The 21327-nt window shown below is 42.4% G+C and overlaps 1 protein-coding gene and 1 long non-coding RNA gene across 2 annotated transcripts; both read right to left on the bottom strand.

The window, feature by feature from the left end:
- Nucleotides 1–5604: 5604 nt before the first annotated feature.
- BORCS7 (BLOC-1 related complex subunit 7) lies at nucleotides 5605–18094 on the bottom strand. Its single transcript, XM_045854637.1, has 5 exons — nucleotides 17841–18094; nucleotides 8534–8596; nucleotides 8396–8439; nucleotides 7400–7420; nucleotides 5605–6091 (listed from the first exon to the last, which is right to left on the bottom strand). The coding sequence occupies exons 1-5, from the start codon at nucleotides 17976–17978 to the stop codon at nucleotides 6040–6042; spliced, it is 318 nt and encodes a 105-aa protein (XP_045710593.1). The 5' UTR covers nucleotides 17979–18094; the 3' UTR covers nucleotides 5605–6039.
- LOC123829107 lies at nucleotides 15084–17719 on the bottom strand. The gene is made up of 3 exons (XR_006787542.1): nucleotides 17566–17719; nucleotides 16746–16881; nucleotides 15084–15125 (listed from the first exon to the last, which is right to left on the bottom strand). It is a non-coding gene; the product is annotated as an uncharacterized LOC123829107 (long non-coding RNA).
- Nucleotides 18095–21327: the final 3233 nt, after the last annotated feature.

Here is a 21327-nt window from a genome sequence, read left to right as displayed (position 1 = left end):
ATCATCCTGCAAAGCGAGAGGTCACAGGTTCGATTCCCGGTCAGGGCACATGCCTGGGTTTCATTTCTCGTCCCCAGAAAGGGCGCGTAGGAGAGGCAGGCGGTTGACATTTCTCTCTCACATCAACGTTACTCTCCCTCTCTTTCTTCCTCCCTTCTTCTCTCTCTCAAATAAATAAAACTTAAAAAAAAATTGTGGTAAAATACATGTAACATAAAACCACCTTAAATATTTTAACCAAAAGAAAAGAAAATGACTCAGACATTTCAAAGGTATGTTATCCTAGAAACACAAGAATAGACAGGGCTCGCTTAAGGCAAAGATCCGATCTCTGCTAAGGGGGGTAGGGTGGGGATGGGCGGGAGGCCTCCTGTGACAGCCCAGCCAGGAATTTCTCATCAAACCTTCCTCCCTGGTTTCTTCCAGTCACGGAGCTTGTCAGGCCTGGTGTGCTCCCCACCCCCATCCCTGAGCTTGTCAGGCTTAACACACAACCCCTTTTCTGTTCACATCTCCCCTCACCTCCCAAACAACCACAGATCTGTTCTCTCTCCTTTTTCAGAATGTCCCAGACATGGAATCAACACAATATGCAATGGTTCTTGGTCAATTTTGAATTTTATTTAGGAAAGCAACTTTTGCTCCATTCATGCTTAACCTCTAGTAATTTCTGGTCAATTCGCTTGTGTGTCTACTGGGTATTATCATTTCATCTTACAGAACGTTACATTTATTTATTTTTCTTCCACACTTATATTTGTGTATCTTATTTCCTTTTGTGGTTGTAACAAGCATATCTGTTTTTAGGACAATAAGGAGAAACAGGATTCCAAGTGAAAGGCTACCTAAATGAAAGATTTACTAAATTATACTCAATTTTTAAAACTTATTGATGGGAAAGAAAGAAACATCTATTTGTTGTTCCATGTATCTATGCATTCTTTGGTTGATTCTTGTATGTGCCCTGACCAGGGAATCAAACCCACAACCTTGACGTGTCGGGACAACTCTCTAACCAACTGAGCTACCCAGCCAGGGCCCAATTATACTCATTTTTAATTTCATCTACCAATAACAGTCTTCCTTAATGTCAGTTAGTTGTTAAATATTAATAGGAAGGTATTTAACATTAATATGAAGGAAGGTGTAATGTTAAATACACCTTGGAATAGACTAGTTGTGTTTTTATTTTCTTAACAAATTAAACCCATGGAAACAATCCTTGTTGAAATATTTTTTATAAATAAGAATATTTCCAACTATGAAGTATGTAAGAGAAGTTTTTCATACATATCTTTTTTTTTACAATCACATAACTCTCTTAAATATCAGTTTACAAAACACCCTCTCTATAAAATTAGTTCCTTTAGGAAAGCACTTTCTCACTCCTTGTTAAAGTGTTTCTGTACCATCTTGAAGGGTCAGCTTAGTGGGACGTCAGGAAAGGGCTCTATCATTTCCACTTGCCCACTTGTGCTTGCTTTGTTGTATTATCTCCAATTAGTGGTTATTCATAAGAGTCATTTAATAAGCCTTAAACCCACTTAACAACACACAGATAAACCACAATAAAGCAAATCACTGTCAATTCAGACTGAGTCATTCCCAGTTTTCCCTCAGATCGAGTGTGCAGGGCTGATTCTGAACAACATTCCTTGTGACCTGCATTCATTCTGGTGGGTCGGTGCCTTGGCTACAGTTTTCATTGTTCTTGTTAATATTACCCCTGCTAAGTGACAGGTACACTATGTAGATCAGTATGCCCCATAGACCAAATTAAGCTCCTATGTCAAGTCCTATTTTAAATATTAGCAAAAACTAATTTTCTTTTTTAAGATAAGAAAGAAATGTACACAGAAATTTTCATATTTTCTCCCTTTACCTCCAAGGATGGCTTTGTGTGAACCTCCACACACCCCACTTTGGAGTATACTCATCTGATAACTACAGGATAGTTCAGAAAGTCAGCTCTTGGTTCTGTACACAGAAATCATTCAAAAAGTAGAGCTTTCCGCCCTGGCTGGTGTGGCTCAGTGGACTGAGCATGGGCCTGCGAACCAAAGCATTGTAGGTTCAATTCCCAGTCAGGGTACATGCCTGGGTTTTGGGCCAGGTCCCCAGTAAGGGGCCCACAAGAGGCAACCACACATTGATGTTTCTCTCCTTCTCTTTCTCCCTCCCTTCTCCTCTGTCTAAAAATAAAGAAATAAAATCTTAAAAAAAAAAATAGGGTTTTCCAAAATGGCCAGCATCCCTAAGGAAAGGATCCCCCAAACACTGTAAGCATTCGAGCAGGAGCTAGATGTCTACTCGCCAGAGACACAGAGCTGGGACAGACTGGATCCAATTACTTCCAACATCCCTTCCTTCATATTAATGTTAAGTACTAGAAATAACAGGCAGCAACCCTTGTTTCTATGTATAAGGAAAGTAAAAAAATCGAGAGCTAGACTAGTAATCAAAAGACCTACTTAAGCTCGGTGACCTTCGGTAAGTCATTTCATCTTCCTGGCTTTAGTTTTTATCTGTAAAACATGGGGCCAAAGTTTATTCACTTTTTGAGGCCTCATACCACTCTAATATGCCGGGCTCCTGTGATTCTCTCGTCTTCGCCAAATATTATATGTTGGTTCTTAGATTTAAAACATACTCTTTTAGAAACAATTTTTTTAAATTTTAATAAGAAATAGAAGTTAAGCCCTGACTGGTGTGGTTCAGTGGATTGAATGCCAACCTGAGAACCTAAAGGTCGCCAGTTCGATTCCCGGTCAGGGCATGTGCCTGGCTTGCAGGCAAAGTCCCCAGCAGGGGGTGGGCAAGAAGCAACCACACATTGATATTTCTCTTCTTTTCATTCTCTCTTCCTTCCCCTCTCTCTAAAAGTAAATAAATAAAATCTTTAAAAATCATTTTAAAATAATGATTTTTTTAAAGAACTATAAGTTGAATTTTTTCAAATGACTTTCTGGTGTCTATTACAGAAATTTTATTGCTTCTTAATGTAATGAATTTTGCAGCTATTATATCAACTTTGCAATTCTGGAATTCTTGTAGCAATTCTCCAAAATATTTCTCTATTAAAATTTTCTGACATTTTATTAAGATTTTGCATCTATGTTCATAATTAAGAATCTCCTAAATTTTCTCATGTTATCTTGCATTTTTTTAAAAGACTTTATTTATCTATTTTTAGAGAGAGCGGAATGGAGGGAGAAAGACAGCGAGTGAAACATCAATGTGTGGTTGCCTCTAGCACGCCTCCTACTTGGGGACATGGCCTGCAACCCAGGCATGTGCCCTGACTGGGAATCGAGCCAGCAAGGCTTTGGTTCGCAAGCCCATGCTCAATCCACTGAATCACTCCAGCCAGGGCTCTTTTTATTTTTTTAATGAAAGCCACATTAGGTCAGCAAATAACTTGGATATCTTACTATCATTTTCTGTACAAGTATATGGAAATATCTTCTTTGACAGTTAAGAAAAGTCTCAAGAAAGCCATCACAAGCAAACGACATTTTAATTGGTTCTTTTTGACAATCTGTGGATTAATTCTCCTAACCAGTCTTGACATAGTCTCTTCTAAATGTCAGTTTTGTAATATTATATTCTTACAAGAGCCAGACATTTTGATACTAGTAATCAAATTGTTAGCATCAAGCTGACAGATAACTCTTTCTAAATCTAACTGATTCATTTTATATATTTTCTATGCCACTATAAATTTATTAATTTGTGTTTTTATTATTAAGCTGACAATATTTATCTGTAAGAACCAATTCATGGTTTCATATGTTTTTCAGATTGTTGTCATTCATGCTCAGTTTTCTTATTCCATTTTGATTTATTTTGTTTTCTTTCTAAATTCTAACCACAAACCCCTTTAAAAAAAACATTTATTTCTACCCTTACCCCAACACAGAGATTTAAAGCATATCTTTTTCTTTATACAAATGCTTTGGTATCATCACATAAATTTTCTTGCATAGAATTTGAATTTTCATTAGTTTAAAAATATTATCCCTCCAACATATCCTTTACAATGCAGATTTATTTAAAGAAGTTCTTTTCATTTCCATTATGTCTGATCACCATTTAATTCTATGCAACCTGTCTATTTCTATGAGAAACAAGCTGTCACCCTGGCTGGTGTGGCTCACTGGGTTGAGTGCTGGCCTATGAACCAAAGGGTCGCTGGTTCGATTCCCAGTCTGGGTTTGGTCCAGATCCCTGGGTTTGGGCCAGGTCCCTGGTTGGGGGTGTGTCAGAAGCAACTGATTGATGTTTCTCTCCCTCTCTCCCTCCCTTCCCTCTCTCTAAAAAATAAAATCTTAAAAAACTATCAAATTATATTTATATTTCAGTCTGTTCTCACATTTCTGGGTCCTTCTCTTTCATGTAGTTTGGCATTATGGTCTTCAAAATAACTAAATTCAATACTGCTAGGTTTTTATTATTTAATGTAAATTTTATCTTTACATTAAATAAGTTTATTCACCATTAACATTTTGATTGTGAAATCTATTTTATCAGATATAATGTAAGCAATCACTGTTTCTTCCTATTTGTTCCAGCATGACAGAGCATACTTTTATTTTAATTTCTCATTTTAAGTATTTCTTTGGTACTTACATACTTAGATGGTTGAATTTTGGCTTTCTAAATTGGAGACCTTTTTTCTAAAAACCAGTCCTTAGATTCTCTAAGCAGATAGTCTTACTATATGATAATAATAATAACTCTGTCCCTTCATTGCTATAGTTATACTTACTTTTAAGTTCTGTCCTAGGCATAACTGCCAACAAAATGCTGAAGAGAAACAGTGATGGCAATGTCATCGATAACACTTCAAATGTTGTCCTCTTAATATGACATTCGCTCTAAGTTTGCAACCCTTCTTTTTAAGTTAAATTGAGCCTGTTTATATTTCATAATTATAATAAAAGTTTATAGAATAAATGCAACAGTGAATTCCTTCACACCTCATTTGCTTTTCTTATCCTTAAATTAACATGTACATGTACAATGAGGAATAAATGCAATCTGATGTGATCAGTCAATCCGATGATGTGTAATGTGAACTAAATTGGACTCATTTTTTTCCCTTCCAGGGAAAAATTCATTTTCTTATGTTGGATTCCTCCCAGTCCCTTCGTAAATTAAGAACTGAAGTGGAGCAGGAAAGAATCCTGTGTAAAATCCAAGCAAAGATATTCAGACTTAACTGTGGACGATGGGAATGCCATTTAACAAGATGAAGTCAGCGATCACAAGCATAAGGCTTTCCCCAAGGCACTCCCTGCGCCGAGGTCATTCCCGGTAACTCAACTGCCTTGGCATTTGGCAATGCCACACACGTGAATCTGCTGATTACTAGCAATGTTACAAAATAAACCCAAGGCCACATAATCAAGAGTCACAACAAAGAAACCTAGGAATGCAGGTCAAGGCAGGAGTTTGCAGCTGGCCAGATATGATATGGTTTGCCTCATTTTCATTTGGGTATTTGCTACAATGAATAAAATAAGTATCTCCCGAACTACTAGAAAAGAAAACAAGTATTACCCATCACGATTCTTTGACCAGAAAATTAAAATATTTCCTGAATTTATGATTAAAAGAAAAAATTCTTTTAATAGAATATGAATCAATTCTATATTCACAATAGCTCTATTTCTGAATTTAAAACTCTACTGGTATTTGTTTAAGAATCACACATAAACAACATGGCTTTTGACATTACAGTTCTCTAGGAAAAACTAAGACATCTTTTAATTTTGCTTTAACATCAATCTAATAGAGCACCTTAAAAAAAATATAGCAACTTAAACATTCAAGAACAGCACGGGTTATTACCCATGGGTTAGCATGGGATTCAAGAAGTGCTTCCAAAATTCAGCCGCCTAGCTTCTTTCCCGGAGAACCTCCACATCTTCACAGACCTTTTCTAACTTAACTTCTGGAGAAGAAAACGGAAAATCAAACCGACAGCACAACGGTGTTTCCTCCTTGGGATCAGGCAAAGCCTTCCTACAAGCTGCTCTATTTCAACAGATGTTTCAGCTGGTCCTGTAGATCCGAGGACTGCTCAACACTAGAAATCAGAGACAAGACTGCAGGTTTGATTCTCGGCCAGCGCACACGCCTAGGTTGAGGGTTCGGTCCCGGGTTGGGGCACGTGTAGGAGGTAACAGATTGATGTTTCTCTCTCACGTCGATGTTTCTCTTCCTCTCTGCTTCCCTCCCTTCTTCTCTCTCTGAGATCAGTAGGCATGATCTCAGGTGAGGTTTAAAAAAAAAAAAAGACATCCCTGGGCAAATTATTTGCACTCTAATGTGAGAGTACTGTTGAAGCTACATCAAAATGTATATTGGTCTGCTAGAGGCCCAGCAGTTTTTAAACTATGAGAAAAAGGCTTGTGACCCAGCTGGTGTGGCTCAGTGGACTGAGCGCCGGCCTGCGAAGCGAAAGGTTGGTGGTTCGATTCCCAGTCAGGGCACATGCCTGGGTTGCGGGCCAGGTCCCCAGTTGGGAGCATGTGTCAGGCAATCGCACACTGATGCTTCTCTTCCTCTTTCTCCCTACCTCCCCCTCACTCTAAACGCAAGTGAAATCTTTTTTAAAAAAGAAAAAAAAAGAAAAAGGTTTGTAATGCCAAATTAGTAGTGTAGACAGTATTGCAAGGGATAGATTTAATCCATTAAAAAAAAAACAAGGCTGGCTGGCTGGCCCTGAGGGTTGTGGCTCAGTGGGCTGGGCATCACCCCACAAACCGAAAAGTCGCTGGTTCGATTCTGGGTCAGGGCACATTCCTGGACTGCAGGCCAGGGCCCCCAACAGGGGGTACAGGAGAAGCAACCAATTGAAGTTTCTCTTGTAGATCAATGTTTCTCTCCCTCCCTTTTCCTCTCTCTCTCTCTCTCAAAAAAAAATATAAGGCTATTTAATAATTTTAGCACATTTACTCAATGATCATCACCAGTGTAGTTTTCTTTTTTAAAAATAATTGTTTTAGAGAGAGAGGGGAAAGGAGAGAGACAGAGAGGGAGAGAAACAGCAATAGGTGGCCCCTCGCACATGCCACCTATTGGATCCAGGAACCAAACTGGTGACCCTTCACTTTGCTGGATGATGCCCTACCCACTGAACCACACTAGTCAGAGCTAAAAAAGTTTTCTTAAGGTTGGTCCCTACACCCTGTAACTTTCAGAGAGCCTTTACTAGCAGTTCACACCTTTGAAATATACTGTATTGTTTATATCCCAAATGAGCTATCCCACAGCGGAAGTCAATTTAAGGGCATCTGTGGACCAGAGCTGCACACTGACCCTGGCCCAGCAGCGTAATTCCCTCCAGCCTGCCTCAGCCAGCCACCCACTCCCCTTGCGGTGGGTTACTTACTTCTTCTGAATAGCTTCTTGCCTAAAGCAGAAAAAAGAAGAGGAAAATAAACATGAGAAAACTCAGAGAGTGAGAAGTTACTTATGGTCAGATGTATACAGGCAGAACACATGTCCAGCTTATATATGTCCAGCTGAAAAATGTCTGTGTTGCTGCCCATCCTGTCCCAAGTCTGTGCTGTCGAACCTGTTCCCTATCTGAGAGCAGGGCTGCTGGAAAGTGGGTTCTGACCCTGAGGAGGTAATAGCATTCTGTCACAGAGTGTGGGATGTGGTCCCAGAAACCACGTGCACAACTCGAATTCGGTTTGCAGAGAGCATAGAGCCAAATGGTCAGGTAACTGACATGACCACGCCCAAAGAATGAACATTTAGCTATTTAAATATTGAGAGTTCAATTCCCAACCATATACTTTCAACAGGTACCTAAGTATAACATCCACTACAAAAAATCCAAAACAATGAAATAAGGTGAAAAGCTAATTGAATTATAATTTTATCCAATATTATAATGGAGAAGGTGTCTTCACATTTCAAAATCTCCGGGATGATTTACATACAGAGAGGGCTGGGCTGCATGTGGGAGTGTAGGAGGCAGGGCACAGTCATGCTCGCCTCCGGGTGAAGGTGCAGGCTCCCCCGGAGAAGGCTCCAGCACAGACAACCAACAGGCACTGATCCGGCGCCTGCTGGGTCCCAGTGCGATGCCAGCATGGTCCCGGCACGGGCCTGCCCTCACGGGCTCTACTGCACTTCTCTGAGAAGCCCTCAGATTGACACAGAAAGGACCACAAAAGGCGGTTCCTGCTCCTGGTCTCACCCTTCACCCCAACAGCTGCAGTCTCAGATACGTCTTCCACGGGAAACTCATCCTTGAACCCCACCTGGCCTCCCAACTCCTGCTCCACAGGAAAATAAGCAGGAGCGCCAAGGCAATGAGGGGCAGCCCAAGCACAAAGACTCTGTAGCAAGTAGTCACCCGAGAGGGCATACTCACTGGTATTGCAGATGTGTTGTTATTATTGCCATTTTCCTCAAACTCTGCATCGAGAAAACAGAAACAGAACACTTCACTTCCCTGCAGCCACGTGAACTATGTATATAAACCCAAATCACAAAAGAAATGATTTCTTACATCTTCGGAGTGTAAGATGGCATCTTCCTGCAGTACCATATTTCGAGCTGCCTGGCCCAGCATCTGGAAAGCAAAACATGAAATGGTAATGTTTAAAATTTCCGAACTTCCTGTAATCTTCTCTCTGCAGCTGTTACACCCCTGCCCTCTCTCCTCGCCCACTCTCCCACACAACCGCAAACATGCTAAACGTGATGGACGATAATATCCCCTTTGTTCCCGCTGACAATCCATTCATTCCACTGGCGCTGCGGCAGCTCCAGCACGGGCTCCACATCTGCTCCGAAGGCCACTGCCTGGGAAACTACCTGAGTAGTAAGCTGTGTTCCCCAACTGCTGAGCTCCCCGCACAGCTTACTGCCCAAGTGCCATGAGAAGTCCGCAAAGAACACCTTTGGCTTTGCAAGTCCAGTGAGAACCTGACTTCACTGCTGGGTGGCCAGTGGTCAAAGCGATGCGACTCAGCACGGAGAGGCAAGAAGACGCCAGCAGAGGACTCCGGCCTGCTGCTGCACCCCCGACCCTGGCAGACAGTAAGTCCAGCCACGGAAAGGGAGCTACTACTTCGTGCCTCCTACCAGCCCTCCAGTCCCTGCTCCGGTGAAAGAGGACCCAGGACTTCGAATCAACCAGGAACATGCGCACTGCTACAGCCGTCAGATTCCTTCCCTTGCAGCAACTTTTATTTATTTCTCAAGTTTTAAAATGAATAAACCTTTACACGCTTCTAACACCAAAACAATAAAACCAGACCTTCCATCCTTGTCCCTTCCCCTCCCTATTCTCTCTCCCCTAGGCATAAATATTTTGGTTTATCTTTACATTGCTCCATTTTAAAGCAATGGACAGAAATAATATACATCCTACTCCTGGTACTTAAAATGTAACCTATTTTATGCCCTCCTCCACACCCTGCTGTTTTCACTTGGCAGTGTGCACTGAGCTGGAGCTGCCGCGTCATCACTGAACCTCTGCGGTGCTTTTATGGGTGCAGAACCCTCCACTGCACAGATGCCCCATATGAGTATTCAGAGCCCCACAGAGTATGTGGACTTTGAGGCTGTTTCCTTGAGTCTTTCTGCTATTACGAGCAAAAAAGGACTTTATACATCTCGGCATCATTTTGCCAGCCTATCTTGGGGATAGACGCGTAGAACCATGATTATGACAGCTGGATCAGAGGGCTCTAATTCTGCTACATATTGCCAGCTTCCCCTTCCATTAGAGTCACACCATTCTGCATTCCCACTCAATGCACAAGAGTGCCTGTCCCCTCCTGTGGCCACTTGAAGTAGCAACTCCAAGCCCCTGTAGATGGAGGACAGTGACTGACAACCTGATGGCAGAAAAAAGGGTTCTAATGGGATCTTCATTCCTTCAGAGAGTCAGCAAATATTTATTAAGTTCCTGTGACATGCCAGTAAGAGACATAGTCACTGTCCTTACAGGACTCACAACCAGGGGTTACACGGAGGACAATGGCACCACGACACCCTGTGGTCAGCAAGCCCGGATGGGGAGGCGCTGGAGGGCATGGAGTGGCGGGGCTGGGGCACGTCTGCCCATCACAGGGGCAGGTGATCACGGAGAGCTTCCTAAAAGAGGTGTCTTTTAAGCCGAGACCTAAAGGTTGGGGCTTAGAGTTCCTCTTACTTTTACAGAAAAGTGGCACAATCAGATTTACCATTTTAGAAGTGTGCTAAGCAGAATGGACCAGAGGGGACACTGAGGGCAGAGACACTGGTTAGGAGAACACTGCAGTGTTCTAAGTGCCGGAGTCCTGCTCCAGCAGGTCCAGGGATTCCCGGTGGAGGGATGGCGTCGGCGCAGGAATGACACGAGAGGTGCAGTTTCAAGTTCAACAGCCTGGCATCTCTGCTGGGCTCTGGAGTTCTTTATTTTTATATAGTTGGGTGTTCATATGTGGCATATGTGAAAGCCATCAAAATGAGGTTCTCAGGGCATATCTGCTTTGTCAGTGTTCTGCATAAAATATGACATAGACACAATAAGGAACAGCTATCCATTGTAACTGCATATTATTGTGCAAGCTTTTAGCTCCTAATCTTTGCAGTTAATCAGTAACACGTTTTACCACTTTATATAACACTTTAATTTCTTAAAGCTTATTTTTAATCTATATATTCTAAAGCTGCAAGCTGGGCATGTAGACGGGCACAGGGCTGTTTTGGCTCATTGGTAAAGGCCATGCGGAAGGCTTTCGTGGTCAATGTGGTTAGTACCTGTCTCTCACTCCTCACTTCAGCGCCAGAACCCTGTCTTTCTATGCAAGTAATAATCTTCGTGTTGCTCAGTCCATTCGGCTGCCTGCCATCTACCTTGGTGTTGATACATTTCTATTATTTGTTTCCATCTTCGATGTCTGACCTTTTTTGGCAACAAACACCATGGGCCCCCCCCCACCCCTGATCGCTTAAGTGCCTCACAGAAGGGGAGTGTACAATAATCCTCCCAATATCCATTTATATTTACCCATCGTGTCCCTTTATGATAGATTCCAGTACAGGGTAAAGGGGGATCAGTGGGCCTCGGAGTTAGAGGAGGAACAGACCATGGATACTGGTACAATGCTGACCAAATGTGTTTTTTGAATCTATGTCTAGCTCCCGGAGCCCTGGTTTTAAGAAATTGTGTAATAAGGGTGGGTGTAGGGGCTTTCGTAGGGAGTAATCCTAGGAGTCTCTTTCATTCCCATTCTTGGAACTCCCTAACCCACTTAGAAGGACACTCTGGTGGGGAGTCACTCTCCAATGAGCTGTCATTTTCTTGCTTATTTTCGAAGAACTGTACTTTTTCTGTGGAATTGCCATCTGTCCCAGTTCCATGGTAAATCACAGAGACCTAAGCACGGGTAGAAATACAATGATTAAGCAGAGGAGTGCCAGGTACTTTCCCCCGCCGTGTCTGCTGTGCGGACACGTGGCTCCCTCTGGACTGTGTCAGACAGCAGGGCTGGGCTGGCTCCCGGCGTCTAAGCAAGCAGCCAGACTGGCTGGAACCACAGAAGTGGCAGTAAAGGAAAGGCTGGGAGCCTTTCAGAAGACAGACATGGGACAATTTGTGATCTCCTGGGGCTCCTGTATAATGATGTGGGGCCAAGGCCTTGCCCTTGATGACAGATGTATTCAGTGGCATGTGCATTGTTTTCTTACCTAAACCAACCACACACATAACGCATGGTCTAAGATTTCCAGTTTGGGTTTCTTTAAAGTGGAACACCATCTTCAATACACCTGTACATCCATCTGAGTACCCAGTCCTTTCATATTCCAAGAATTCTGATCCCAGACTCTTACCACTGTCTTGCTCATAGTTTACTGAACAGCAGCTCGTCTTAGTCCTCACCTACAAGTGTTTCGGATTTTCAACTTAGTGTTCATAGCAACAGCAAAACCTCTTTATTCATACCCACATTTCATTGTTTTCCATATCATTTCATTAAATAATGTCACATCAACAGCACATGTGAGTGCCTCGCACAGGTGTAGGGGAAAAAACACAGAAGACACAGCTCAACTGGAGGAGAAGCGCAGGTGCGCAGAGGGGCACATCAGCCACAAGCCTTCCCGCTGCCACCGGCACAAGCTGGCGTGTTCTCCCCTCGAGCTGCGCGGCCGCACTGGCCCCCATGCATTTCTCGTGCACGTTCCCACCTCACAGCTTCTGCACTGGCCTCTTCCTGGGAGCCCTCTGCCTCCGTGCACCCGCCTGGCTCGCTCCCTCACTTCATTCAAGCGTCTGCTGGAACGTCACACTCTCAGAGAGCCCTTCCCCGGCCACCCTACGGTATTTTGGTGCGCCTTTTTGTCATCCGCTATTCCCAGCTTTATTTTTCTTCAGAGCATTTAAAACCACCTGATTTTTTGGTACGTTTCATTTGTTTGTCTCGTTACCAAAATGTAAGCTTGCTAAGTACAGCGACTTAGTTTTTTGGGTTGTTGTCTTTTTTACCATCCTCTCCTGACACACAGCAGGTACTCAATAAATAGTTATTAAATGAATGCTGGGGAATGAATGTTTTACATATGGAAAGTGTCAGTTCATCAAACAAAATAGCTCTGTGGAATCTGCTGGAGAGAAACAATGCTGTATGGTCTGAGGAGGACTGAAAATACGTAAAGACACTCCAATAACCTCATAGCCAACCAAAGGAAATGGCAAAAATATGCTAGCCACTGCAGTTGTGATAAGTATCATGTAAGAAGAGATCCGGTAAAAAGACACAGTTCAGTGTGTGCTCCCTCTCCCGGGAGTACACCTTTCCCTTCCCCTTCCTCCTCCCTCTCAAGCATGCATCTCCTTAACGCCAAGGGTCCCCCTGAGACTGGCAACCAGGGGAGGAACGGGCAAGTAGCAGCTGGTCCCGGGATCACCCCTGGGACCTGTCTCCAAGGCCTCTTTCCTCTGACTTCCCACTGAGCCAGAGCAGCCCTGCCTAGGCTCTCCTGTTGCTTCTCCTAGCCTACGCCCTTCCTTGTTCCACTGTCCCCAGCTTTAATAAATGTACTCTCAGAAAACAAAAATAAAAATAAAATAAAATACTGATCTCATCAGCTGATTTCTCAACAGGAAGTCTGCAGACCAGAAGGGATTGGCCCAAATACTAGAGGTCATGAAAAGCAAACGCATAAGCTCAAGATTACCCTACCCAGCAAAGCTATCATTTAGAATTGAAGGACAGATAAAGAGCTTCCCAAACAATAAAAGCTGAAGGAGTTCATCACCACCAAACCAGTATTACAAGAAATGTTAACGGGATTTCTTTAAGAAGAAAAAGGAGCAAAAATATGAATAATAAGATGGCAATAACTACATATCTATAAATTACATTAAATGTAAATGGAGTAGCCCTGGCCAGGTGGATCAGTTGGTTGGAGCGTCATCCCGTACACCAAAAGGTTGAAGGTTCGATCCCAGGTCAGGGCACATACCTAGGCTGCAGGTTACATACCCTGTTGGGCATGTACAGGAGGCAAGTGTTGATGTTTCTCTCTCTCTCTCTCTGCCTCCCCTTTCTCTCTCTCTAAAATCAATAAAAACATATCCTCAGGTGAGGATTAAAAAAAGTAAAGTGGAAAAAATTTAAATGTAAATGCTCCAATCAAAAGACATATAGAGGTTGAACGGCTATGAAAACAAGACCCTTACACATGTTGTCCACAAAAGACTCACTTCAGACCAGAAGGAATGCACCACTGAAAGTAAAGGGATGGAAAAAATATTTCATGATATTGAAAACAAAAACAAAAACAGAAAGCTGGAGTAGCATGGCAAAACAGGCTTTAAAACAAAGGCTATAACAAGAAACAAAGGCTATAACAAGAAACAAAGAAAGGCCCAGCCATTCTACTTCCAGTATTTATCTGAAGAAGCCCAAAACACTAACTTGAAAATACATGCATCCATATGTTCATTGCAGCATTATTTAAAATAGAGAAATAATGCTGCAATGAACACAGTCAAAAAGAGAGTAAAAATATGAATAAAATAGCAAGAACTACATATCAATTACTTTAAAAGTAAATGCTCCAATCAAAAGACGTACAGAAGTTGAATGGCACATTATTTACCTATTATAAATAATGCTGCAATGAACAGAGTAAATAATGCTGCAATGAACGTATACATGCACGTGTCTTTTCAAATTTATGTTTTGGGCTTCTTCAGATAAATGCACATAAGGAAATACAGAAGTAACCTACATGTCCATCAGTAAACGCGTGGATAAAGGAGAGGTGGTGCATGTGGACAATGGAATATGATTCAGCCATAAAAAGAATGAAATCTTGCCATCTGCAACAACATGGATGGACCTAGAGGGTATTGTGCTAAATGAAATGTCAGGCAGAGGAAAAATGCCATATGATTTCACTTATATGTAGAATCTAAAAAACAAAATAAATGAACAAACAAAAGAGAAACACACTCATACAGAGAACCTTTTTCTTAACAACTTAGTAGTGTTTTTTTAATTTATTGATTTTTAGAGAAAGAAACACTGATTTGTTGTTCCACTTATTTTTGAATTCCTTGGTTGATTCTGGTATGTGCTCTGACCAGAGAATGAACTGCAACCTTGGCATAGCTGGATGATGCGCTAACCAGCTGCGCTACTCAGCCAGGGCAACACAGAGAACATTTTGATGGTTGCCAGATTGGAGGAGGGCTGGTAAAAAGGGGGAAGGATTAAGAAGTACAAATTGGTAGTTACACAATAGTCATGGGGATTTAAAGTACAGCTTAAAGAATATGGTCAATAATATTGCAATAACAATGTACGGTGTCACATGGACACTAGATTTATCAGGGTGATTACTCTGTAAGTTATAGAAATGTGTAATCACTATGTTGCATACCTAAAATTAATATGATATTGTATGTCAACTGTGATTAAAAAATAAAAACGTATTTAAAAACTTATTTTAAAAGCCCTGACCAGTGTGACTCAGGTGGACGTCATCCCACAAAGAGAAAGGTTGACGGTATGGCACATACCTGGGTTGCAGGTTCAGTACAAGAGGCAACTGATCAATATTTATCTCCGTCTCTTTCTTCCTCCCTTTTCCTCTCTCTATAAATAAATATTTTTTTTAAAGACAAAGTTCAGAGATTTGAGAGACTGTACGTCAACCCTGTCCCAGAAAGCTGGACTGGTTTCAGCTTAACTCCAGTCACACCCCTTATTGAATACCCTATCTAAAACTACTACAGAATCAGCCCGTGTGAAGAATACATGAGGAGGGGCAGGAACAGAAAGGAACAAGCCACACTGGGGCAGTCAATGGTGGCACAGTGGCTTTTTGGCCACTTATCCAGCTAGTGCCACATGAGAGGTGGTGTCCAAGAACGTGGGCCTAAAGCCAACATGCCTATGTTTGAACACTAGCTCTGCCCCTTCCTAGCTACGGTGTGACCTTGCACAAATTAAATTCCTCTCTGTGTCCTGTGTAAGAAAACTACCTCCTTTATTAATGATTATACAGACTTCATAAATTAAACTACGTAACACACCAGTGTCCAGCACATAGCAGATGCTCAGTCAATGGAAGTTTATTATAAGTATAGATTTTCAGTACACATTAGTGGATAACTATGAACACCATCTACTTTTTCCAATTTATATGTTTGTACTGCATTTCTCTCAAAAAAAAATTCAAGGCAATTTATACCAAACTAAATGTGTGGTGCACATATACACACGCATTTTAAAAACGGAAATAGAAGCTAAGTCACGAAAAGAAGGAAGTAAATATGTCTACCACTAAAACTGGCGTAGAAACTTCTGTGCAACCAAGGCAAAAAGTGGAACACAAGTTGCATGATTCTTACTTAGCAAAAAGCAACATAACAATTCTTCAAAACAGATAACTTTTCTGATACTGAATCCTAAAATGAGTGCATTGTGTGGGACCTCACACAAAGCGTATTTGGGATCACCAGATCAGTGACTTCAACAACAGTGTTATGGTAAAGGCAAACACTATTTTCATGTAGTTGTTTCTTGTAGCCACTGTCAGTAGAAGCTAAGGATATAAGATGAAAGCTTACCCTGTAAAGGCAATGCCATTGGACCCTAAACGAATATGAATAAAGCTGCTATGAACATTCATATATAAGTCTCAAGACTTGCGGGCATATTATGCTTGCTATTGCAACTATGTAACTTAATGAAACACAGTGATCCCTTACCTGTTGCGGGAGTTACATTCCGGAGACCCCCGCATAGGTGAAAATCCGTGAAGTAGCAGTGTTATATTTATTTTATTATTTATATATATTTTAAGGCTCTATAAGCCGTTCCCACACTCCTATAAACCTTTCCCACTCTCTTATTAACCTTTCCCACACTCTTATAAACACTTCATACGCTCTTAAACACTTTCTACACTCTTAAACTTACATAATTCTAACAACATATAAAATTCTATATGGGTACTCACCAGTGAAGTATACAGTCCTCCCTCCCTATATCGCAGTTCAGAACTGCGATATAGGGAGGGAGGACTGTAATATAGAAACTAATGTAATATGAATAAAAAAAGAGAAAGAGTTGCTATTTCTATGAAAGCTGAGTTGAAAATAAAAAATTCTTCTTGAAGACAAGTAGCTTAGATACACTACTGAGGTAATTACGAGAAAGACATGGCCTACAGGACAAAGCCATAGAAATCTAAAAAGACTCTGTACTCACATTGTTTTACAGGTGTATTCAAGATGTTGTTCCACTTCAAAGAAAGCAGCACTCTAAATCCCAGCTGGTATATAATGTGTGGTTGGTTTATGTAACACGATGATGAGCATATTTCCCATTTCTCTTGGATAAAAAACTAGGAATGGAATGGCTTGGTCATTACACCCATTTTGTTTGTCCACTCACCTGTCAATGGGCATTGGGTTGTTTCCAGTTCGGGGATATTATAGATAAAGGTGCTATGAATATGTACGAGCCTTTGTACAGACATATATATTTTTTTCATTTAACTTGGGTGAATATCTAGGAGCACGATGGATAGGTCTTTTTTTGGACAAAGTAGTATGTAAAGCTTTGTGGTGTGAAAAAGACATCGAATAATTTCATACATAAAACCGATCTGATGAGGTAATCAGGACAAAGAAGAAACTTAATCTAAAAGAAACAGAAAACCAAGAACGTGCGCAGAAAGACGAATCAGAAAAGAATAAATCCACAGGACAGATGATGCACAAACGTATGAAAGAAATCTGGGATGTTGAGGGTGAAACCACACAGAACTGGGGGCCAACATGGACCGAGACGACCCCGAGAAACAAATGAGCAACTGGTTAGGACCACTATCTCCTCCGTCCTTCTGCGACAATCCTCGTTTTTGATTTTTGTTGTTTTTATATACTTAAATCAAGGCGCTCCCTTTCTCTTTTCAAATTTTTAATGTGTTGATTTGAGTGAGGAAGCGAGAGAGAAAGAAAGGAAGGGAAAGGGGGAGGGGGACGGGGGGGGAGAGAGACGGACAAACAAGGATTTGTCGGTCCACCTGATGCGTTCACTGCTTGCTTCTTTATATGCCCTGCCCCCGATGGAAAGCACAGATTCCCTCCAGTCGTTGCTCCCCCGTCTGCACTGCTCGTCCCGCAAAGACTGCGCATCCCGCATCCCAGAACGCTAAGCTAGCCCTCCGCGAACCAGCTGCCCCCTCGCCAGCGCGCACCGCCTACAGCTCCCAAGATGCAGCGCGACTCCCAGACCCACAACTCTGAGAGAGGGGAGCCCCCTGGGCGGTGAGGCCCCGAGACGGCGCCGCCAGCTCACCTCCGAGCTCCGGGAGCCCTTCAGCACCTGCTTAGTGAGGGCGATCACGTCAGTGCCGCAGGTGTTCACCTTCTCCGTGAGAAGCCCCTTCACCGACTGGCCGAATCGCGCCTGCGAATCGGGCGTCCCAGTCGCCATCACCTCAGCTCGCAAACGCCTCCTCACGGGCGATGGCGAGTCGCCGGGGCCAAAAGAGCCACGAAGCACAAAGCGGAAGGAAAAGAAGAGGCGCCTTTTTTCCTACCGTGGAAAAAGGAAGGGACGCGTTGTGCCTAAGGGAGGTTAATGTTGTTTAAATTCATTTATAATCCTCAGTTGGTACCCGAAAGAAGACAGGTCGCGGGCAAACATCTCTGGAGGGAATGGAGGACAATTTCCGTAAACCCGTGCTTTAAAATCAGAAGGCCTGACTGTAATCCCAATTGTGCCGTTCGTGAGACTGAATATTATTATTCAACCTCTGCGTCTTGTGTTCCTCATCTGTAAAATAGAAATAATAATGGTAAAGTCTCCAAAGGGTTATGACAGTAAATTAAGTTCATTCAATTCCATTTTAGCAAGCATTTTGGGAATAAAATACCAAACACTGTTCTGGACTGAGGTTAGAGAAAAGAAACTGAGATACTGCACTTGTCTCCAAGGAGCTCCCAGACTGATGAGGCCTGTAAGCAGAGGAAATAGGAAAATAACCAGAAATAAAAGTTGGCAAAGGTCACAAACAGGCAATTTTTTCAATTTAAATGTCCACCCTGGCTGGTCTGGCTCAGTGGATTGAGCACCCGCCTGCCAACCGAAAGGTCATGGGTTCAGGTCCCAGTCAGGGCACGTGCTTGGGTTGTGGCACAGACACAGAACAGGCTGGCCCCACACACATGGATAAAAGTTCAGGAGTGATATCTCAGGAGCAAGAGGTTGCAGGCCCACACCAGGCCCCCCAACCCAGTATTCCAGTGCCAGGAAATAAATCCGGACAATTTATGGCTGTGAAAAGCAGCAGGGATGGAGTCAGTGGAGGAGGCTGCCAGATCCCTAAGCAGTTCGTCTTAGGAAACCCACACATGGACTCATCTACTCAGACTCACTCCCTTTGAGCTCCAGCACTGGGATGGCAGCTTGAAAGGCACCAGTGGTATATAGGAAGAGACTGAAGTGTCTGGCATCAGGGCGAGCAGAGGCCATTGTCCCTTTGCTGAGCCTTCCCTCCCATAGAGCTGGTAGGCTGATGCCATATGAGACTCCATCAACCTGGCTAACACTGTGTGACCCATCTTGGAGATCCACAGAGACTCTCCCCCAGCCAAGCTGTTTTCCCATAAGAATGGCTGATTGTGGCTCCTAAATCCTACTAAACAAGTAACAGCTATCTTCAGTGAGCCTTAGCAGCTGCCAGACTGGAGTCACAGCTTGGCTTCACCTGGGTGTCTCCAAGCCCAGCACAAGTAGCAGCCATCTCAGATTGCTTTGCAGTTCAGGCACCGTGCCCTGAGCTGCATGGGCAAAACACAGGTGGGGGCTGACCTTGGTCTGCACCACCTGGGAAACCCCGGGACCAACCACCAAGTGGACAGCTATAGACCATATGGGAGCACCACCACCCTACCCCTGTATGGTTGATCCTCCATAGAGGGTGGACGTTGGTGGTAAGTGGTCACAGTCAGTCCTTGCAGCTGACTGGCCTGGGTAAATCCCTTGCATTGATCTGCCAACAGCAACCAAGGCTCAACTACAAGAGGAGGGCTCAGCCCACACAAAGGGAGTACCTTGAGTACCCAGCTCGTATGATAGGAAAGGCTGTGCCACTGGACACTACAGGACATCTACTATATTAGGCCACACTACCAAGACACAGAATCAAAGCACCTCTACCTAATACATAGAAACAAACAGAGAAGCTGCCAAACTGAGGAGACAAAGAAACATGAAAGAACAGGTCAAAACTCTAGGAAAAGGGGCTAAATGAAATGGAGATAAACAATCTATCAGATGCAGAGTTCAAAACACTGGTAATAAGGATGCTCAAGGAACGTAGTGAGGACCTCAGCAGCATAAAAAAGACCCATTCAGACCTCAGCAGCAATAAAAGACCCAGTCAGAAACAAAAGATACACTAATTGAAATAAAGAACCACTTACAGGGAAAACAACAGTAAAATGGGCGAAGCTGGGAATGAAATCAATGATTTGGAATATAAGGAAGTAAAAAACAACCACACAGAAAAACAAGAGAAAAAAAGAATCCAAAAACATGAGGATAGTACAAACAGCTTCTGGGACAGCTTTAAGAGGTCCAACATCTGCCTTACAGGGGTGCCAGAAAGAGAAGAGAAAAAGCAAGAAATTCAAAGTCTATCTGAAAAAACAATGAAAGAAAACTTCTCTAATTTGCTGAAGGAAATAGACATGCAAGTCCAGGAAATACATAGAGTCCCAATTATGATGGATGCAAAGAGGGCCACTCCAAGACACACCATTAGTAAAAGGCCAAAGGTTAAAGAGAAAGAGAGACTCTTAAAAGCAAGAGAAAAGTTAGTTACCAGAAGGTTGCCAGATGGGAGGGTGGTGTGGGGGAATGGGAGTAGAGGTGAGGGAACAAAGAAGTACAAATAGGTAGTTACAGAATAGCCACAGGGATGTAAAGTCTAGTACAGGAAATGGAGTAGCCAAAGAACTTATACGCATGACCCATGGACATGACCAATGATGGAGGGATTGCCTGAAGGAATGGAGGGTGTAGGCAGAGAGGGCAAAGGGTGAAAAATCAGGACAACTGGAATAGCATAATCAATAAAATATAATAATAAAAAAAAGACCCAGGAACATAAGATCTTGGAAAACCAGCATTGTTATCTGGTTGCACCAGACTGCAAATGGACACTGGATGAAGTTCTCCATGAAACACCTCATTCCAGGAAGTACAACTTGACCACAATGAAAAGAAATGGAAGATTTTTTCCTAAGATAACAGGAAGTGGTCAGTTCATGCCTCATCTATAATTAATCTTCAAAATTTGTAAAGGTATGATTCCAACTATATAACATTCTGGAATAAGCAAAACCAAAGAGATAGTAAAAAGATCAGTAGTTGCCAGGGGCCAGAGGATTGGATGAGAAGGTGGAACATAGAGATTGTAGAGAATTGGCATCATTTTTTTCCCTTACATGTTTGGTAGAATTCACCAATGAAAACACTTGGGCCTGATGCTTTCTATTTTGGAGGGTTATTCATTATTGATTCAATTACTTTAATAGATATAGACCTATTCAGATTATCTATGTCTCCTTGTATGACTTTTGTTAGATTGTTTTTAAGGAACTGGACCATTTCGTTTAGGTTACAAAGCTTGGGGGCATAGTGTTATTTTAGTGTTCCTTTATTATTCTTTTATGTCCATGGCATCAGTAGTGGTAGCCCTATTTCCTTTCCATATTAGTGATTTGTTTCTTCCCTTTTAGAAAAAAAAAAGCCAGGTTAGCCAAGGTTGAAGGTT

Source organism: Phyllostomus hastatus, unplaced genomic scaffold, assembly GCF_019186645.2.
Source record: "Phyllostomus hastatus isolate PE091 unplaced genomic scaffold, TTU_PhHast_1.1 phas_scaffold_1066, whole genome shotgun sequence".
Taxonomy (NCBI): domain Eukaryota; kingdom Metazoa; phylum Chordata; class Mammalia; order Chiroptera; family Phyllostomidae; genus Phyllostomus; species Phyllostomus hastatus.
The sequence above is the reverse complement of the archived record's forward strand: the minus strand, read 5'-3'. Positions and strand labels throughout refer to the sequence as shown.